Source organism: Oncorhynchus clarkii, chromosome 5, assembly GCF_045791955.1.
Source record: "Oncorhynchus clarkii lewisi isolate Uvic-CL-2024 chromosome 5, UVic_Ocla_1.0, whole genome shotgun sequence".
Taxonomy (NCBI): Eukaryota; Metazoa; Chordata; class Actinopteri; order Salmoniformes; family Salmonidae; genus Oncorhynchus; species Oncorhynchus clarkii.
Genome location: NC_092151.1, coordinates 11605500 through 11625968, shown reverse-complemented (window position 1 = coordinate 11625968; position 20469 = coordinate 11605500). Strand labels below are relative to the sequence as shown.

Genomic DNA, 20469 nt, shown 5'->3' with positions numbered 1-20469 from the left:
TGATTGATAATGTCAAAAGCCGCACTGAAGTCTTAACAAAACAGCCCCCACAGTATTTTTATCATCAATTTCTCTGTCAATCATCAGTCATTTTTGTACATGCTGTGCTTGTTGAATGTCCTTCCCTATAAGAGTGCTGAAAGTCTGTTGTCAATTCGTTTACTGTGAAATAGCATTGTATCTGGTCAAACACAATTTTTTCCAGAAGTTTACTAAGGGTTGGTAACAGGCTGATAGGTATAAAAATAAAATAAATCTGTCGTTCTGCCCCTGAACTGTTCCTAGGCTGTAATTGAAAATAAAAAATAGTTTCTTAACTGACTTGCCTAGTTAAATAAATATAGTCAGAATATGACTGTCATCTGTTACAAGCAAGTTATTGACTTCATAGACCTTGTTTCTCGGGCTGCATATGTTAATATGGGCTATTTTTAGCACTTTTCTGGGTTGCTTGATTGTTTTTAATGCTTTACTGGGAAGCTTATCTTAAGTAGACTTGCCCATGCTATTTATATTGGAGCTGATAGTGCAGGGTGAGCTGCACAAAGTGGTCTTCCTACTAGGGCAAACCGCCTCAGTGCTAACAGTGTAGCTGGTTCACAGGCTCATGATTACTGCATAGCTGTAGTATAATCCGAGGTATTCGTTGCAATTAGGGTCACACAAGTTAAGTTACTTATGTTGTGTTTGCCAATGCCCCTAGGATACGGTACATTTGATGCAGCATTATGACGACTCATTGTCACAATGGTAGGAATTAACTGAGCTGGTCTTGGACAACTGAAAAGTAATTGTTTCAACGCAGACTTGAAGTGCGTGGACAGAGTCCAGGAGCCAAGGTGATTTGGATGGACGCCGTCATTCCTGTAGAGTACTTACTGTTTTCAGGTGTCAAAGTTATCTATTAAAGTAACTCCAGCAGAGCTACAGTAATATTTTAGACAGATTTGTAATGCCAGTAGTCTGCTGAATCTTTCACACCCGCGGCCCAATGATGGTACTGGACCTGAAATGATTGTCTGTTTTTTGGAGTCTTTTAATGCTAAAATCAGTTCTTTAAAATCCTTTAAAATGTTCCAAGCTAGCTCTCCGGATGTCTTTTGACCCCACATGGACTACGACAGTGTCAGCTCCCGGCGTCTGTGGTAGAACAGTCGGAAGCAGCCTTGTGATGTCATGTACTCTTGCTCCCGGGTAACACAGGGTTTTTGCCTTAGGAACTGAGATGTTTCTCACCATTGATCTGCCATTAATTTTTCCATAGGCTTTGTCCAACAAGTTAGAGCCTACAAAAAGACGCCATTTACTATTGCTCTCTATGGCATACTGTTCCAGACAGGTCCCAGAGGTGTCTTTTTGTATTGGTGTGGGGAGAAGAAAAAAAGGAGAAGAGGGTATCTGCAGCTCAATGTAGCGAGTGGGTGTGTCGAAAGGAAAGTAGTGGGTGTGTCGAAAGGAGTGGGTGTGTCGAAAGGAGTGGGTGTGTCGAAAGGAGTGGGCGTGTGGAAAGTAGTGGGCGTGTGGAAAGGAGTGTGAGTGTGAAAAGTAATGGGCGTGTCTAAAGGAGTGGGCGTGTCAAAAGCACTCTGCTATACGTTAGACATATTTTTTCCTAACATACAACCTTACATTGAGCTACCATACCCGGTTTGGTCTTTGTATTTCACTGTTAGTTTTACACAAATTATTTTAAATGTTCAGTTATAAAACCAACGATTGTTTCTTTTTGAAAAAAAGTACTGATGATGGGTGAACTGTTGCTTCATGCATTGCATGTATGTGCTTACTGTGACTGTCACCCTGATTCTAGGTAGCTACCTCCCACACCGTTGCTGGATGATGGTGCTTGTCAAGTGAAGGTGTTCCCAAGAAAGCTAAGGTAACTGAGCTAAATGACTACTTATGTCATCATGAAGTGCTTTGAGAGACTAGTCAAGGACCATATCACCTCCACCCTACCTGACACCCTAGACCGACTCCAATTTGCTTACTGCCCCAATAGGTCCACAGACAACGCAATCGTTCTCAGCCCTCTCCTGTACTCCCTGTTCACCCACGACTGCGTGGCCATGCACGCCTCCAACTCAATCATCAAGTTTGCAGATTACACTACAGTGGTAGGCTTGATTACCAACAACGACGAGACGGCCTACAGGGAGGAGGTGAGGGCCCTCGGAGTGTGGTGTCAGGAAAATAACCTCACACTCAACGTCAACAAAACAAAGGAGATGATCGTCGACATCAGGAAACAGCAGAGGGATCACCCCTCTATCCACATCGACGGGACAGTAGTGGAGAGGGTAGAAAGTTTTAAGTTCCTCAGCGTACACATCATGGACAAACTGAAACGGTCCAACCACACAGACAGCGTGGTGAAGAAGGTGCAGCAGCGCCTCTTCAACCCCAAGAGGCTGAATAAATTTGGCTTGTCACCAAAAACACTCAAACTTTTACAGATGCTCAATCGAGAGCATCCTGTCGGGCTGTATCACCACCTGGTACGGCAACTACTCCGCCCATAACCGTAAGGCTCTCCAGAGGGTAGTGAGGTCTGCACAACGCATCACCGGGGGCAAACTACCTGCCCTCCAGGACACCTACACCACCCGATGTCACAGGAAGGCCATAAAGATCAAGGACAACAACTACCCGATGTCACAGGAAGGCCATAAAGATCAAGGACAACAACCACCCGAGCCACTGCCTGTTCACCCCGCTATCATCCAGAAGGCGAGGTCAGTACAGGTGCATCAAAGCAGGGACCAAGAGACTGAAAAACAGCTTCTATCTCAAGGCCATCAGACTGCCATCACTAACATTGAGTGGCTGCTGCCAACATACTGACTCAACTCCAGCCACTTTAATAATGGAAAAATCTTGCCATCTTGATGTAATGTATCACTAGCCACTTTAAACAATGCCACTTTTATATGTTTACATACCCTACATTACTCATCTCATATGTATATAATGTACTCTATACCATTCACTGCATCTTGCCTATGGAGGGAGGGCATGAACAGCAACGACACAGTGCCCTTCAAATCAAATTGTATTTGTCACATACACATGGTTAGCAGATAATAATAAATAAATAATATTAGTTATTTATTGTGTAGGCTGCTATCCTACTTGAACTAAAATCATGGGAGTGTGAAAAAATAGCCACATTAGCTACCATTGAGTATATCAAGTTGAAGGCACACCGCTGTACCCCAGGCAATGTTTCCAGAAAACAGGATCCCCCACTATAGTGAATGGGAAAACGGCCATCTTCGTGGTCAATATCCGTGGATATAAAAAAAAACATTTGAACACAATTATGGTACCAATAATTGCTTTTATTTCACCAGATGTATATCCTCGAACCGATTACTTTAAAATCACACACAGATTAAGTTAAACGGATAATTTAGTTGACATACTCCATGAAAGTGGGCAGTACTGAGCTAGCCTCCAACGTCACTTCCTGGAGTACCTCAAACTGCACATGCAATGTTTCCAAAAACTCCTCCAGATAGCAAGATGGCGACACGCTGAATTGACACTTCCTGATCAAACGCGCCACTGACTTTTTAATAATATATATATTTTTTTATATATATATAAAAAAATATATATATATTTTTTTTAAATATTTTTAATTAACAACAAATCAATACATAAAGCACATGAGGGAACACAAGCATACATAGATTACAAACAATGGACAATCGAGCTAGGGGGTACAATATCACATTACAATTACACAAGGACCTTAAGGGACATACATGTACTTACAACTCTAACAGCTTTTTTGTTAGTAGAGCATTTAACCGTCTTAAAATACAGTTCAATTTATTTTTGTAGGGTACGAAAATGTGGTTTTCTGTTTGTAAATGTACATTTGTGTATATGAAATTTGTCCAAAATAATAATGAAAGGAATTACATTTCTATTGTATGTAAAGAATCCAAACAGTACATCTCTCCACAATAGTATAAAATCTTCATAAATGTGTTCAATTATAAACCTACTGATGTCTTGCCACAGTTTTCTTACATGCATACAATGCCAAAAAAGATGCAACACTGTTTCTGGGTGGTCATTACAAAAGGAGCAATTTGAGTTGCTGTTTTCCTTAAACTTCTTCATATAGTGGTTGGCAGGATAATATTTCTGAATCATTTTAAAGGAAACTTCCTTAATTTTGCTAACAAGTAGTTATGTGTGTGGCAACATCCAAACTTTTTTCCAACAAATATTATCAATAAATCCATTCCAATAAGGCATGACATAATACAACATCCTGCTGAAACAAGGTTCGCATCGCTCTGTTGTTGAATGGACCAAAAGAGAAAAAAAATCTTTCCTACTAATGAGTCAACAGGGTCAATAGAAGGTAGGCTCTGAGGGTCAGGTCTTGACACGTTCCTGAATAACATAGCAACACCTGAGGGAATGGCATCTAAAACAATTGCAAAATCTTTAGGTGTTACAGGGACCTTGTAAAGTGATAAGAATTCTTTATAACTGAGTAAAAGACCCTCTGCATTTACCAGTTGGCTCACCAATAGGATATTATTTTGGAACTAATATTCTAAAAACAAATAATTATTTTTATACAATATATCCCGATTATTCCATATATAATATCCGTGTCGAGAAAAATTGTGTTTATAAATGAAGGACCATGACAAGAAAACCTGCCGATGAAAAGCAGAAAGTTTCACTGGAACTTTGTCAATGTTATAATTGCAAAACAACATGAAGTTAAGGCCACCAAAAGTAGAGAAGACATGATGAGGAATACAATTCCAGATAGAAGTGGGTCTTCTTAGGAATTGTTTTATCCAATTGATCTTAAAAGTATTATTTAAAGTCGTAGTAAAGTCCAGAAAATTCAGTCCAACATTCTCACAAGTGTTCATTACAACAGTTTTCCTAATGTAATGGGTACGGTTTCTCCAAAGAAAGTTGAAAAGCATCTGGTCTATCTCCTTGCTTATTTTACTGTCAAGATATAAAGATAGAGCACCATATGTTAGTCTAGAGATACCTTCAGCCTTGGTTATTCGGACTCTACCTTTTAAAGATAAGTCCCTCTGTAGTCATTGATTTAGCTTCTTCTGGTTTTTTTTTTAAATAAGAGGGTTAACATTTAGTAAGCCTCTAGACTTCTGATCCTTTGTAATGGTTATGCTTACATATGTAAGTTCTTATTTTACTGGAATACCATAATATGAAGGTGTCACACAATCTTTGACAGCTATGAGTTCACATTTATTAATGTTAAGATATAGACCAGACGCTTTGGAAAAGGATTGTATCACATTGATCGATATGGGAATTTGGTTAGCGTCTTTCAGACAAAGTGTAGTATCATCAGCCAGCTGGCTTATAATAATTTATTTACCAACTATGGAAATACCTTGTACAGGACTATTATTTAAAGAATTTGCAAGAAGTTGGGTGATTAATAAAAACAAGTACGGAGAGATAGGACAACCTTGCCTAATTCCTCTCTTTAACTCAAATCTAGGTGAGGTGCCATATTTCAATTTGATAGAACTGTTACCATTTGCATAGAGAGTCTTAATAGCCTTACATAAAACATCCCCAAAGCCAAGTCTCTCAAGGGAGTGGAAGAGAAACTGATGCTCTACTGTGTCAAATGCTTTATAAAAATATAAAAATAATATGAAGCTATCCTCAGTTATTACGTTTGAGTAGTCAAGTATGTCTAATACTAGTCTGACATTGTTAGAAATGTCTGTTCCTCATGAAGCCAGACTGTGATTCATCAATGATTGCATCCAGGACTTCTTTAATTATTTTTGCAAGTAGTAAGGCTAATATCTTAGTCATTATTAAGAAGACAAATTGGACGCCAGTTATCAATGAGCAGCACTTCTTTTTTAGGCTTAGGTATCAGTGTTATTAACCCCTGACTCATTGTAGGAGGGAGAACATTGTTTTTAATACTCTCTAAAAAGACTTCAAATAGGAAGGGAGCTACTTGTTCAGAAAATAATTTGTAAAATTCTGATGTAATTCCATCAACACCTGGTGATTTATTGTTCTTTAGGTGTTTGATAGACTCTATAATCTCTTCAACTTTGATGGGTTCATCACACTGTTTAGATTATATATCACTGATAGAGTGAATATTTCAGTGAGTTAAAAAACATATCTGTGGATTCCTGACAGTACGTAGAGCTATACAATTTTCTGTAAATTTTAGCGATTAATTTTTGGTCATCTGCAATAACGCCATCAATGTTTAACTTATGGATAGTGTTATTTTTAGAGTGAAATTTCTCAAGTCTAAAGAAATAGGATGAATTCTGTTCTCCCTCCTCAATCCATTTTTTCCTAGATCTAATAAAGGCTCCTTCTGCTTTTAATTTATATATATTATCCAGTTTATTTTGTAACTCAATTAGTTCCATCTTCTCCTCCCGCGAGAGGTCGGCTCTGAGAAAGAGGTCGACCTCTGAGAAAGGGAAGTTTTCTTAATGATCACCTTTTCCTCCTCAGCTCTTCTAGTCTTAGCAAGATTACTACCATATTTTCTAAGGTATTTGGACACCTCAAATTTAAAGAGCTCCCAGTTCTTGCAATAAGATTTTTCTTAACAAGCCCTTTCCCAAAAGTGTGAGAGCAGATCTTTAACCTTAAATTTAACTATATCATTATTTAATAATGAGCTATTTAGCTTCCAGTAGGATGCTCTACCAAGGTTAGTATCCGGGGTAAATATTTTGATATCAATGTAAATAGCCCTATGGTCTGTGAGGGGAGTAGTACAAATATTTGTAGTAACACACTCACTATCAATACATTTGGATATAAGCCAAACATCTATTCTGGTTTGTCTGGAACCTGTTTTGTTACTCCAAGTGAATGATCTGTTGGCTGGAAACCTCTCTCTCCATATATCAGTAAGATCAAACTTTTCCATAAAAAGTATTAAACCCAAATTCTGATTGGTTGGCCTACCTGGCGGCCATCTATCAGTTGAATGATCTATTGTAATGTTAAAGTCCCCTCCAATCAATAACAACGAATTGGGAAATTTAGATAACCAATAAAGTATATGTTTCTCTATAGATTCAAGCAACTTATCATTCTCATGTTTGGTGTTGTGCCAGTAGAAGTTTACAGTAATGAGTGTAATGTCATTGTAACTGATCACAAGATAAATAAAGTGACCAAAGGGGTCACATTCCGAGTGTAGAATATTACCACCAAAGGTATTTTTCATTGTAGTGACACCAGTGGAGCGTTCAGATCCATGGGAAAGCCAAATATCGTTGCCCCACTGTGACCTCCAGAAGTTGGCATCAGCCGAAATTGAGTGAGCCTCTTGAAAAAAGCAAAAATCTGTTTGAAATTGTTTAGCAAATAAAAATTAGGCCTTGCGCTTCACATTGTGTCGTAACCCCCATTAAGAGAAACTATAGACAAAGACAAAACAACAAAGATTATATAAAAGTATAAACTGTAGTAGGATGAGTCAAAGACGTAGGAGCAGTGAACGTAAACGTCAAGGAACCGAGATCTGCACCATTTAAGTCAATTTAAAGTGAAAATAGCTTATTCCATAACCTTTGAGCTAGACGTTATCTGGCTTTGAAATTCAACTCAACTGAAAATTATGTTCAAGACCAAACCAAGGGTTCTTGTAGTAAGAGAGACTAAAAACCCTCTTTAGTGTAATCAGGAACTATTCTGAGAAATAAAACAACAAATAATAATTTAAATAAAAGGGTACATACTATTTTAAGTGCATATGAAAATAAAATAAAATAATTGCAGCCTTTCCCTCATTTTGTGCTATCTTGATCGTTGGCCACAACTTGTTCCTTCTTTCTATGTCCTCCGGGCTGAGATGCTGGGCGAAACGCGCCACTGACCATTCTCATAGGAGACAAATGGGGTGACGTCATCGATGGCGTCGTTCATATTTTTTTTACAGTCTATGGCAGCGCCACATACGTGGGAAAAAAGGGGGGCGGGGGGTTATTCACTTTGGCCAACGAGATTCTCGCGAAACATTGCTGTACCAGCGCCATTTTGGGAAGGAGACAGGCAAAAGCGGCAAAAATTAAAAAATAAGCGAGGAATTTGCAAACACTTAAACAAGTTAATGAGATGGTCAGTGTGATACGGTTTATACATACATATCAGCGTCTTAGCTTAGTCTTACGAAACAACAAAAAAAGCGAATGACAACTGCTTAAGGGGGCACGAGCGAGTAAGCTGTGACAGACTGATTCTGCAAGCTAACAACGCTAGCCAACATCAGCTTGTGTTGAACCGCATGAAGGAGTCACTATCTGCAATGTAGCTAACTAACGAAGTTTTCGGAAGAGCTTTGGCATCATTGAAAGGTAAGTATTGCGGAATGGCTCACTGAACGTATCAATAACAGGGAGTAGCATTAGCTTGTTTGGCTAGCTACCTGGTCAAGTAGCTGAGTTAGCTAACTGACATTCAAGAGTTGAGTGAGCTAGCTAACGTTAGCTAGTAACATCAGCTAACTTGTGTACGTTAGCTGGTGTTTAAAATGTAACGTTATTGATCGTAGAGTGAACAGCCATGTGACCTATATCGCAAATTTAGCACAGGCTATAGTCAAATACTTTTAACTAACCCTTAGGTTTCCCTTTTTTTCTGCGCTATTAGTCTATTCAATATAATGCCAACTAGGTAATATTACGCTAGCTGTAACTGTCAAAGGTACAGCTAACGTGACTTTCTAGCCTGCTAACTTTTGCCCTTAACTAGCAATCAGCCTTATGTATCGTTTAACGCAAGTTTTAGCGAACTATACTGCTATCATTCTTTCTCTTTTGGAATACAGGTGAACACTGAACAGCCTCACGTTATAGGATATCCCAATCATCAATGAAGAGAGACTATTGGCTCAACGTCCGAGTTGCACTGAATGGGATAAATCAGCATCTGAACATGTGGACTGGTTTTGTGGAATTACAGAAGAACTATTTCATTTAGCATTTTATTTGAGACTTTGATATGTGTGTGGACTTACATCCTGCACTGACCAGCTTTAGTCTCCTCTTCCAAGTTTTCCAAATGTTTCTCAAAAAATGAATCATTTTTGAAAGCTGTAGTTACTATTAGCTAGCTAACTTTATTTTTGGCAACATGTGATCACACTAACATTGTATCGCCTGATTTGAACAAATATGAGTTAATGGTATCTGGATAGTTAAACCCCCTACAAATCCACCCCAAATGTCTCTTTTGTAAAGTCGGGTGAGAACTTCGTTGGATTTCCTTCAACATCTCTAAAGGATTTAATCATTCTGGGAACTGGAATTACGTGGCAAAAATGGAAAGTTAGTTGGGATTATCAACGTCAACATTTTGTAATTGACCCTATCTGCACGATACATGTGGGGAGCAGATTAACTGGATAACTGACTGAGAACAAAAACACTAGGAGAATTTTGGGATTACAGCACAGGAGACGCCTCTGCTCAGTCCTCCGTAGCTGGTTTGTATGACTTTGAATTTATTGCACCCAAATGTTTTGCAACAACAAGGATGACTTGATATTTGCATTGTTATACATCAAGCCATGGTAGTAAGCAATGTTGATATTTTTTTCCCCTCTTTCGTCACCTATCCAGCAACATGTACAATTAGTATTGTTCGACCTCAAAAATGTTTGGCTTGTGAGCTACTCGGCAATTGGAAACCGATCTGCAATGCTCACATAGGTCTGTAGTGAGAGAAACAAAAGGCTGCTGGTTATCTTGATTCTGACCTCTTGTTATCTCACTAGACGGTCATGTTAATAGTTCAAACACTGTCTGGCTGTTGAAATCAAATGCGATGGCAGACTTACCAGTGTTTTGATTTTAAAGAGATTAAAACGCCTCCCAGTTGGAAGCAGTTAATGAATATTCCATAGAGGTCCCTAAGCAGTTAATAATCTTACATAGAGGTCCCTTCTATGCTTTGGTCTCTTGTCACAATGATTATGTTGCTCTGTGTGGCATTCTGGTCCACTGAGATAATGAAAGGCTCTGACATATTTGAACAAAGCGTTGTTTGCCAATAGCAGGATGCATATCATATAGTAGACACGCATACCCAGAGAAATATAGTGCAAGGTTATTTCTCACACAACGTTCATGATTCATGAATTGTCATTTTGACAGCCAGTAGTACAAACCATGCTTCCTTTTGTAGTATTTGATGTTTCCATTCACAACTGTGTATTTGGGAGACTACTAACTGATGACCAACCCCGAGAGAACCACTTTGTTATCCTCCATTTTCTAGTTTTCCAGATCCTATCCAGGTGGGTTTAATTTGTGGAACATTCCAAAATGAATCTGTTCCAAACACTTAGTAAAAAACAAGGTTGCCAACAAACAACACATACAAAGTCGTATAGCGGCAGAAAAAGATAACTGGTAGGGAGTGGGCTATTTAATTACGTTTTTACTCACCACGTTTATTCAGAAAAATGTCTGTCACTCTGGTAGCCTATGTATGGACAAACATAAAAAAATAAGCTACGTGGTGAGTTGATGCCTATTCTGTAGCTAGTAAGCTAGGTGAATTGATCAGGCTACTTTCTATGCGTTGTTTGTTGACAACGCATAGAACGCATACGTTTTTGTAACAGATTCCTGTTGGAACATTCCACAAATTATACACACGTCCTATCCTGGTTGGAGGTTTATACATTTCCTCCTTATTCCCTCATTAAGGGAATCTTCCAACTGATTTTGGGAAAGCCAGGGACTTTATTGAAAGAACCCTGAATTTTGCAACCCTAGATGTGACACTCATGGTCCTTCTGATCTCCATCAGTCGGGCCCTGTAATGGTGAATAGCTCTGTTGCATCAGCTTAAACTTCCATTGGACTCTGTTTCATGTCACGCAAGGGTTGGATGCCACTCACTGCCGCATGAATGTTATCTCTGCTGTCTGCTACACCTAATGGGAAGCTAAAGGGACTGGAAAAGGAACAACTCCATTCAGTCCCTTGCATTGTATCAGTTGGTTGGTAGTGTGCCACTTGAAAGTGAATTCAATTGAGAAGTCATTGGGCTTAATGCCCATAAACACACTGTCATAAATCCTGGAGTTGGCTCAGTTACTACAGTCTCTCTCTAAAACTCCACAGTGCCTCTTTCTCACTGTCTCTCTCTATCTCTCCTCTATCTCTCTTATTCAGGGGCTGGAGAAACGATGTGTTGATGTCTTGCCCACCTCACTGGAGACGCAAACCTAAATGGCGCAGCATGACTTCACTCCAGCCTGGCTTAACTTTCCCTCAGCACCCTCATCAGCCAAGGTACCTTTTTTTGTTTGTGGTTTTGTACTTTCCGTGTGTTTGTGTGTATCCCATGTCCGGTGTGGTTATGTGCACAAGAAGAAACACACGTCTTCTGTTCATGTCAGATGAACACCGTACATAATGTGATGGTTGTTGTCCGGAGGATTCGTTAGCCTGACAGTCTGTCCATTTGTGTTAGCCCTCTCAGGTCTGTGACAAGTCTTTCCAGTCTCCTGCCAAATGTCTGGACAACCACGGGGATGTGAGTCGCAGACGCCACAACTCATCAGACGACTCCGAGCCTGTCAACGGACGCACTGGGGGTATGGAACTGGGTTAGAACGTCTGTTAGCGAGAATGAATCAACCAAGAGCTGGTTTCACTCTGTGTCTCTGTTAACCACTTGCTTGTCTGGCTGTCTACCCATCTAACAAGCTATCCATCCATGTGTCTGCCTCTGTGCGATAGAGGGACACTATACCAGGGATAATCAACTAGATTCAGTGGGACAAATGTAAAAAAAACAACAAAAAAAAACACAAAAAACAGCTTGAGTGGGTGGTCAGGGGGCCGGAACATAATTATAAATCATTTGTAGACTAAGTTGACCGCAAGTAGCCAAACAGATCAAATATTTGACTAAAACATAATCATTTCAAATCTTGCTTCCATTTGTATACAATTACGCATCTCTCTATTATGCATGGGAATACTTTGGATAATATTCCCTGAATTAAAATCACTTGGAGCTGATTTGTCTCTCGTCCAACAACAAAATATATTTTTTTGCTCAACTTAGGGGGCCAAATCAAATCACTGCCAGTCGGGGAACCCTGCTCTATATACTCTTTGGTAAAGCCAAGTTGTATGTTTCACAGGAATCTTCTCTAGGAAGGAGGGTAACGGATGGGGGGCCCGGAACGGCAGCGAGGGCTCCAGCTCACGCCCTCCCCTCCAGCGTGGCGGACCTTCTCCTCGCTCCAAGAGCAAAGGCCTGCCCGAGGGCCAGCAAGGCCACAGGGACGATGGGGACAGACGCAAACAGTTTGAAGCTGAAGACTTTGTGAGTGGTGTAGTGAGGAAGCCCAATGACCCACCCTACGAAATAGTCCAATCCAAAAAAAACTATGTTTGAAGTTATCACCCAATCTCACGCAAATATCGCCCAAGCCATTACATATTGGTTTGGCTCTCCCAAGTCCCCTTTTAGGAAACACTCCTCAATCGGTCTCCCCTAAATTCCTCATCTAGTATTTAACATTATGTTAGTGTCTTCCAAAACACATGGATAGGGAATTTTGTCATATTATTTAAAGAACTTTGTTTTTGCCACGTATCAGATTTATCCTACACAACTTGCTTGTGTTGTAAGACGCCTGCTGTTATTCTTTCAGCCATCACTCCATCCTGATGCGGACCGAGAGGTCAACCGCGACAAAGCTGTTGCCACTGGAGTATGGGGTGAGCTCCCAATCTGTTCTCTCTCTATCCCCAACTTGATTTGACGTTGATGCAGTTGTCTCCTTTGGTTGCCCATTTGGACAAAATAGGATAATACATATTTAAAGCTAAAATATGTAACTTTTTGTGCAAAGCTGACCAAATTCGCAGAGAAATGTGAGTTATAGCTCTGTCATTCTCATTGAAAGCAAGTCTAAGAAGCAGTAGATATGTTCTATGTGAGCAATTTCTATGCTTTCTGTTCTTAAGTTCTGTTTTTGCATATTTTACTTTTGGTTATGTACATCAGCTGAAAATACAATATTTTCTGTTTTTTAAATGATATTCACAGCAGTTTTTAGAAGGTAGAATGATTCTATAAACTCAACTGCTTGTTTTGTCACACAAACTGAAATTTGGCAAACTATTAGAATTTTAGCAACCGGGACATGGTGGAGCGTTTTTAAAGGCATATTGCAGCTTTAATGAATCTATTACGATAACTACCTTTTTTTTCTAGTGAGGCTTTTACATTTTGCAGTAAATTGAAAAGCTGTGGTATTTCGTCCTGCTCTGTCTTATTTAGAACACCCACCCAACCCTCAATCCAGGGGCTCGAAAATGATGGTGATCAAGCGCGTCTCCAGGGAGCAGCCCACACCAGCACAGACCTGCACGTCCACTCCTCAACAACAACAAGCCCCTTCCCGCAACGGCACTGGCCCCTCCCTCTACAAGGGCCCCATCCCCATATCTGTCAGTCTTCCAGTCAAGGTGAGATTGTCATGTCGTGGTTGTGGTTTCATTTTCGGTTGGCTTTGTAAAAAGCAGATGCACACAGTTTTATAGTATTGATTGAAGAAACAAATTAACCAATGATTGATATGTTTTTATTTTTTTATAAATTAATGGTTGATATTTGGTTTGGTGTCTATTGACTGATTTATTGATTGATATAGGCTAGAGGGAAGGAATGATCGTTAGGAATGTACATTAGAATGATTGAATAATTGCTGTGTTTCCCAGGCGAGTCGCTCCAGCTCGTCGTCTCCGGTGGACAAGGGCAGTCAGCCGCGGCTCATGATGCGTCTGACACGCATGACACGCTCAGACCGCAAGAGCACCTTCCTCAAAGCCCTCAAAAAGGACATGGTGGACGAGGAGGACCTCTATCACCACTGCAAGGTTTGTGTCACCCAAAGAGAGAAACGACTTACTCCTCAAGAAATGTACAGAGAAGTGTGTTTGAAGGGGTATCAGTCACTGACATCACTTTGAATGGCCATCATAGAAAGAAGTGGCTGTTGTAACACCCTTAAACTCCCGTCATAACGTCGTCTTTCTTTCCTTTACACCTTCATGATGACAGACGTTCGCCTGCCCATCATCCTATCATGTTTAAATAGTTATTTTAGTGAGAAGTTGTGTGATGTGACACAGCCTTGACCTTCGCTCTCTCACCCCTCAGCATGACGATGGTTTCCATCCGCAGAACTGCAACGTGGGCTGCGGGGACGAGAACCGCAACAGTTGTGAGCGAAGTTTCTCGCAGGAGAACGGCAACATGACCACACTAACAATGAGGCAGCAAGTGCTGCGCTCCTCCACCTTCCCCCAGCAGGAGGTGCTATCCAGCTCTTTGGAGGCAGAGCACAGGTAAACACTGGACCGTTCTGACAAGTTGGGTTAGTGCTATCCGAATTCCTTGGGACGTCCCTACCCTAAACCTTAACCCTAATCATTTTAAATTTCAACTTTCAAGGTGATGTCAGATTTGGATGTCCAAACGTTTGTGGATCTGAAGCAAGCAGATGTTATTAAAGGGATACTTCACTTAAATTACAAAATGGCATTTTGGTTTCCATACCCTGTAAGCAGTCTATGGCCAATGTATGACGGCAATCCAAGCTTTGGTTTAGTTTTTGTCTTTAACATTTTGTGGTCATGGGACCGGTATTAGCATTTTGTCTCATAGATTTTGATGCTCTATTAAGTAACTTACTGCACACATCACAGGTTTCCGGTCCCTTCATATCTGCAAATATTGAAGTGGTCGGAGCTAGTAGGCAGGGCCTAAGATGTCTATTTCACCAGCCACGTTGGAGGGTGGTCAGGGCTCCACAGTGCCAGCATTTCACTCGCATTTGTGAAAACAAATAGTGAAGTAAAACAAATGCTGCAGTAGCTGTTTTCAAAGTATTTCTGCCATTTTGTTTCAAACCTGGTAAATGAATCACACAAAGTAATAGAACTATGAATCCTATAGCCTATCTCACCTCACGCAGAAACACTGGCCTGTACGCACGTGAAGTGCTGTGCAAAGATACATTTTTAGAAGCGCTGTGCACAGGCATAAGTTGGTCTAATTTACTTGAAATGTAAGTTTATTGAGACTGTCCTTGTTTCTTGGCTATTTAAATGGTTTTGTTCACAAGCCAGGTTGTTTTTACAATGTTTGCATTTCCGCTGTTAGGGAAGAGAAGACAACGTGGCTACTAGTCACACTCTCAAGCTCAGGCAAGATTTGTGTTTTCACAGTAACCTCCCGCCCTTGAAGGGGCAGGTGAAAATGTTTCATCATTTTGGTTAAAAGAAAATGAATTGAAATTAAACAATATACCACATTACTTCTTATAGTAATACATTTAGTTTTTTAGTAAAATTACAAAGCATGCTTATGTCTTTTCTGTTTTGTTGGTGTAATTCTGGCACAACATCAAACATTTGGCTAGTCAAATATCTTGAGTGGCTGGTAGATTTTAGAAAGTTTCCTTCCACAGTGGCTGGTAGACAAAAAAAGTTTTAGGCCCTGTTAGTAGGATTGTTTTGGAGGAGCAACCGAGTAAGTGGGTGTGGTAAAGTGTGCTTCCCTTTTGTCTGGCTCATAATTGTAGAGGCACAATTGATAGAAAATAGAAATCCTAAAAGTGAATTTTCTTCCCTCCCCAGGTTATTGAAAGAAATGGGTTGGCAGGAGGAGAGTGAGAATGACGAGACGTGTGCCCCTCTGACGGAGGATGAGATGAGGGAGTTCCAGGCCATCAGTGAACAGGTAGTTAGATACTCCTCCATCCGTTCATACTGCAGTATTCTCCACCCCCTCCCTTAGAGCAGTGTTCTGTTACTACACTTTTTTTTCCCAGTCTGTCATAAAACACTCATTACTCTGTCACTTTTGAAGTGCCCTTGTCAAACAAATCATTATAGTTTACAATAACCATACATTCAGTTGAAGTCAGAAGTTTACATAAACTATAGCCAAATACATTTAAACTGTTTTTCACAATTCCTGACATTTAATCCTAATAAATTCCCTGTCTTAGGTCAGTTAGGATCACCACTTTATTTTAAAAATGTGAAATGTCAGAAGTTAATAGTAGAGAATCTCTAATAGTAAAGAATGATTTATTTCAGCTTTTATTTCTTTCATCACATTCCTAGTGGGTCAGAAGTTTACATACACTCAATTAGTATTTGGTAGCATTGCCTTTAAATTGTTTAACTTGGGTCAAACGTTTCGGGTAGTCTTCCACAAGCTTCCCACAATAAGTTGGTTGAATTTTGGCCCATTCCTCCTGACAGAGCTGGTGTAACTGAGTCAGGTTTGTAGGCCTCCTTGCTCGCACACGCTTTTTCAGTTCTGCCCACAAATGTTCTATAGGATTGAGGGCAGGGCTTTGTGATGGCCACTCCAATACCTTGACTTTATTGTCCTTAAGCCATTTTTCTACAACTTTGGAAGTATGCTTGGGGTCATTGTCCATTTATGACCAAGCTTCAACTTCCTGATGTCTTGAGATGTTGCTTCAATATATCCACATAATTTTCCTTCCTTGGGAAGCTATCTATTTTGTGACGTGCACCAGTCCCTCCTGCAGCAAAGAACCCCTACAACATGATGCTGCCACCCCGTGCTTCACAGTTGGGATGGTATTCTTCAGCTTACAAGCATCCCCCCTTTTCCTCCAAACATAACAATGGTCATTATGGCCAAACAGTTCTATTTTTGTTTCATCATACCAGAGGACATTTCTCCAAAAAGTCCAATCTTTGTCCCCATGTGCTGTTGCAAACCGTAGTCTGGCTTTTTTTATGGTGGTTTTGAAGCAGTGGCGTCTTCCTTGCTGAGCGGCCTTTCAGGTTATGTCGATATACAGTGCCTTGCGAAAGTATTCGGCCCCCTTGAACTTTGCGACCTTTTGCCACATTTCAGGCTTCAAACATAAAGATATAAAACTGTATTTTTTTTTGAAGAATCAACAACAAGTGAGACACAATCATGAAGTGGAACGACATTTATTGGATATTTCAAACTTTTTTAACAAATCAAAAACTGAAAAATTGGGCGTGCAAAATTATTCAGCCCCTTTACTTTCAGTGCAGCAAACTCTCTCCAGAAGTTCAGTGAGGATCTCTGAATGATCCAATGTTGACCTAAATGACTAATGATGGTAAATACAATCCACCTGTGTGTAATCAAGTCTCCGTATAAATGCACCTGCACTGTGATAGTCTCAGAGGTCCGTTAAAAGCGCAGAGAGCATCATGAAGAACAAGGAACACAACAGGCAGGTCTGAGATACTGTTGTGAAGAAGTTTAAAGCCGGATTTGGATACAAAAAGATTTCCCAAGCTTTAAACATCCCAAGGAGCACTGTACAAGCGATAATATTGAAATGGAAGGAGTATCAGACCACTGCAAATCTACCAAGACCTGGCCGTCCCTCTAAACTTTCAGCTCATACAAGGAGAAGACTGATCAGAGATGCAGCCAAGAGGCCCATGATCACTCTGGATGAACTGCAGAGATCTACAGCTGAGGTGGGAGACTCTGTCCATAGGACAACAATCAGTCGTATATTGCACAAATCTGGCCTTTATGGAAGAGTGGCAAGAAGAAAGCCATTTCTTAAAGATATCCATAAAAAGTGTTGTTTAAAGTTTGCCACAAGCCACCTGGGAGACACACCAAACATGTGGAAGAAGGTGCTCTGGTCAGATGAAACCAAAATTGAACTTTTTGGCAACAATGCAAAATGTTATGTTTGGCGTAAAAGCAACACAGCTGAACACACCATCCCCACTGTCAAACATGGTGGTGGCAGCATCATGGTTTGGGCCTGCTTTTCTTCAGCAGGGACAGGGAAGATGGGAAGATGGATGGAGCCAAATACAGGACCATTCTGGAAAAAAACCTGATGGAGTCTGCAAAAGACCTGAGACTGGGACGGAGATTTGTCTTCCAACAAGACAATGATACAAAACATAAAGCAAAATCTACAATGGAATGGTTCAAAAATAAACATATCCAGGTGTTAGAATGGCCAAGTCAAAGTCCAGACCTGAATCCAATCGAGAATCTGTGGAAAGAACTGAAAACTGCTGTTCACAAATGCTCTCCATCCAACCTCACTGAGCTCGAGCTGTTTTGCAAGGAGGAATGGGTAAAAATGTCAGTCTCTCGATGTGCAAAACTGATAGAGACATACCCCAAGCGACTTACAGCTGTAATCGCAGCAAAAGGTGGCACTACAAAGTATTAACTTAAGGGGGCTGAATAATTTTGCACGCCCAATTTTTCAGTTTTTGATTTGTTAAAAAAGTTTGAAATATCCAATAAATGTCGTTCCACTTCATGATTGTGTCTCACTTGTTGTTGATTCTTCAAAAAAAAATACAGTTTTATATCTTTATGTTTGAAGCCTGAAATGTGGCAAAAGGTCGCAAAGTTCAAGGGGGCCGAATACTTTCGCAAGGCACTGTAGGACTTTTACTGTGGATATAAATACTTTTGTACCTGTTTCCTCCAGCATCTTCACAAGGTCCTTTGCTGTTGTTCTGGGAGTGATTTGCACTTTTCGCACCAAAGAACGTTTATCTCTAGGAGACCGAATGGGTCTCCTTCCTGAGCGGTATGACGGCTGCGTGGTCCCATGGGGTTTATACTTGCGTACTATTGTTTGTATAGATGAACGTGGCGTTTGGAAATTGCTCCCAAGGATGAACTAAACTTGTGGAGGTCTACAATTTATTTTCTGAGGTCCTGGCTTATTTCTTTAGATTTTTCCATGATGTCAAGCAAAGATGCACTGAGTTTGAAGGTAGGCCTTGAAATACATCCACAGGTACACCTCCAATTGACTTAAATGATGTCAGTTAGCCTATCAGAATCTTCTAAAGCCATGACATAATTTTCTGGAATTTTCCAAGCTGTTTAAAGGCACAGTCAACTTAGTATATGTAAACTTCTGATCCACTGGAATTGTGATATAGTGAATTATAAGTGAAATAATCTGTCTGTAAACAATTGTTGGAAAAATTACTTGTCATGCACAAAGTAGATGTCCTAACCGACTTGCCAAAACTACAGTTTGTTAACAAGACATTTGTGGAGTGGTTGAAAAACTAGTTTTAATGACGCCAACCAAAATGTATGTAAACTTCCGACTGCCTTTCACGCCTAGTCGCCCACAAGGTCACTAACACCCACACATTGTCACAAACAACCACACCCACACTAACTCACCACCACAACACAAACACCACCACACTCTCACTCCAGCTTTCTGTAGGCTTTGACAGCCATTTTAAGTTCATTGCTTCTGAAATCAGTCCCTCACCCCGCCCAATTGTTTTCTTCCCTCCAGCTGCAGAAGAATGGTCTGAGGAGAAACAGCTTCCTGAAGAACGGCCCTCCCATCGACTCCCTGGCCGTGTGGAAGACCAGCAACCTCCAAATGGCCACCGACACCACGGAGGAGACGGAGACCAGCAGCAGCGACACCTCGGACGACGATGCCTAAAGCAGCCTTCATCAATAACCCTATTCACTGCTACTACACCTAACCCTCTCTCACCAGAGGAAAGAGACATTTACCCCCTGATGCAGAGCGGGCAATTCAGACGTCCTCCCACCATTTCATTTCACAGGCCCCCTTCAAGACATGGACAGATGTTCCGAATGGACTTGAGAAAGAACACTGCTTTATGGCTTTGTAGCAAGGCCCCTATTTGTTGGGGCCGGGGGGGGTGGAGATTTCAATGTTGGACTAAATGTTTGTTCCATCACTGAAAAGATTGATACTATGTACCGTATGATGAATGTGGAAAAAAAGGTCCGTTCTGGAGGCTATTGAATAAAATGATTGCAATTCAGTGTATTTGTCTGATGGAGGTTGTTGAGGTACATGTCATACACCTGTCCTAAGTGTCAAAATACTGTAGGTTACCTACATCCCCATACTGTAGGTAACTGAATTTGGAAGTAAAAAGGGTGACATCATGAGCAAAGATGACAAATGACGGGAGAACCTATTGCCACCACATCTTTTTACTTTCAACCACATCCCCTGTTGAACCCAACTATTGACGGCTAAATTCAGATGTTTGGAAGAAATGGCTAGCTCAACCAACCCAACACGCTTTTCGCTCTTACGCCTCATTCACAATTGAATTGTGTGGTCTGTTACATTACGCTGGAAGTGAATTATTTCAATGGTGCACATTCCGCACCGACGCTGCTTGCATATCATTTTTTTGCAAACAGTTCGTCCAGGGTCTGACAATAGAACAGGAAGTTACCAAACAACCACTAATCATATTTTTATAAGCCCTTTACTGATGTTGGTTGCCAGGAAGAGGCCAAATGTGGGCAGGAAGCCAGCTCTTCTGCATCAGTACTTATAGATCATGTCTACCACAGACCTCACATCCTTATGTTTCA

The 20469-nt window shown here is 40.6% G+C and overlaps 1 protein-coding gene across 2 annotated transcripts; it reads left to right on the top strand.

The window, feature by feature from the left end:
* The first annotated feature begins 8006 nt into the window (after positions 1–8006).
* Positions 8007–19901, top strand: LOC139408341 (vasculin-like). Of its 2 annotated transcripts, none has more exons than XM_071152100.1 (11): positions 8007–8375; positions 8849–9505; positions 11205–11324; positions 11506–11629; positions 12185–12369; positions 12701–12767; positions 13333–13520; positions 13773–13931; positions 14215–14402; positions 15696–15798; positions 19394–19901. In XM_071152100.1, the coding sequence occupies exons 3-11, from the start codon at positions 11262–11264 to the stop codon at positions 19547–19549; spliced, it is 1233 nt and encodes a 410-aa protein (XP_071008201.1). In that variant the 5' UTR covers positions 8007–8375; positions 8849–9505; positions 11205–11261; the 3' UTR covers positions 19550–19901. The 2 variants fall into 2 exon arrangements, with proteins under 2 accessions (XP_071008201.1, XP_071008202.1); XM_071152101.1 differs by having other exon boundaries at positions 8050–8139.
* The last annotated feature ends 568 nt before the right edge of the window (positions 19902–20469 follow it).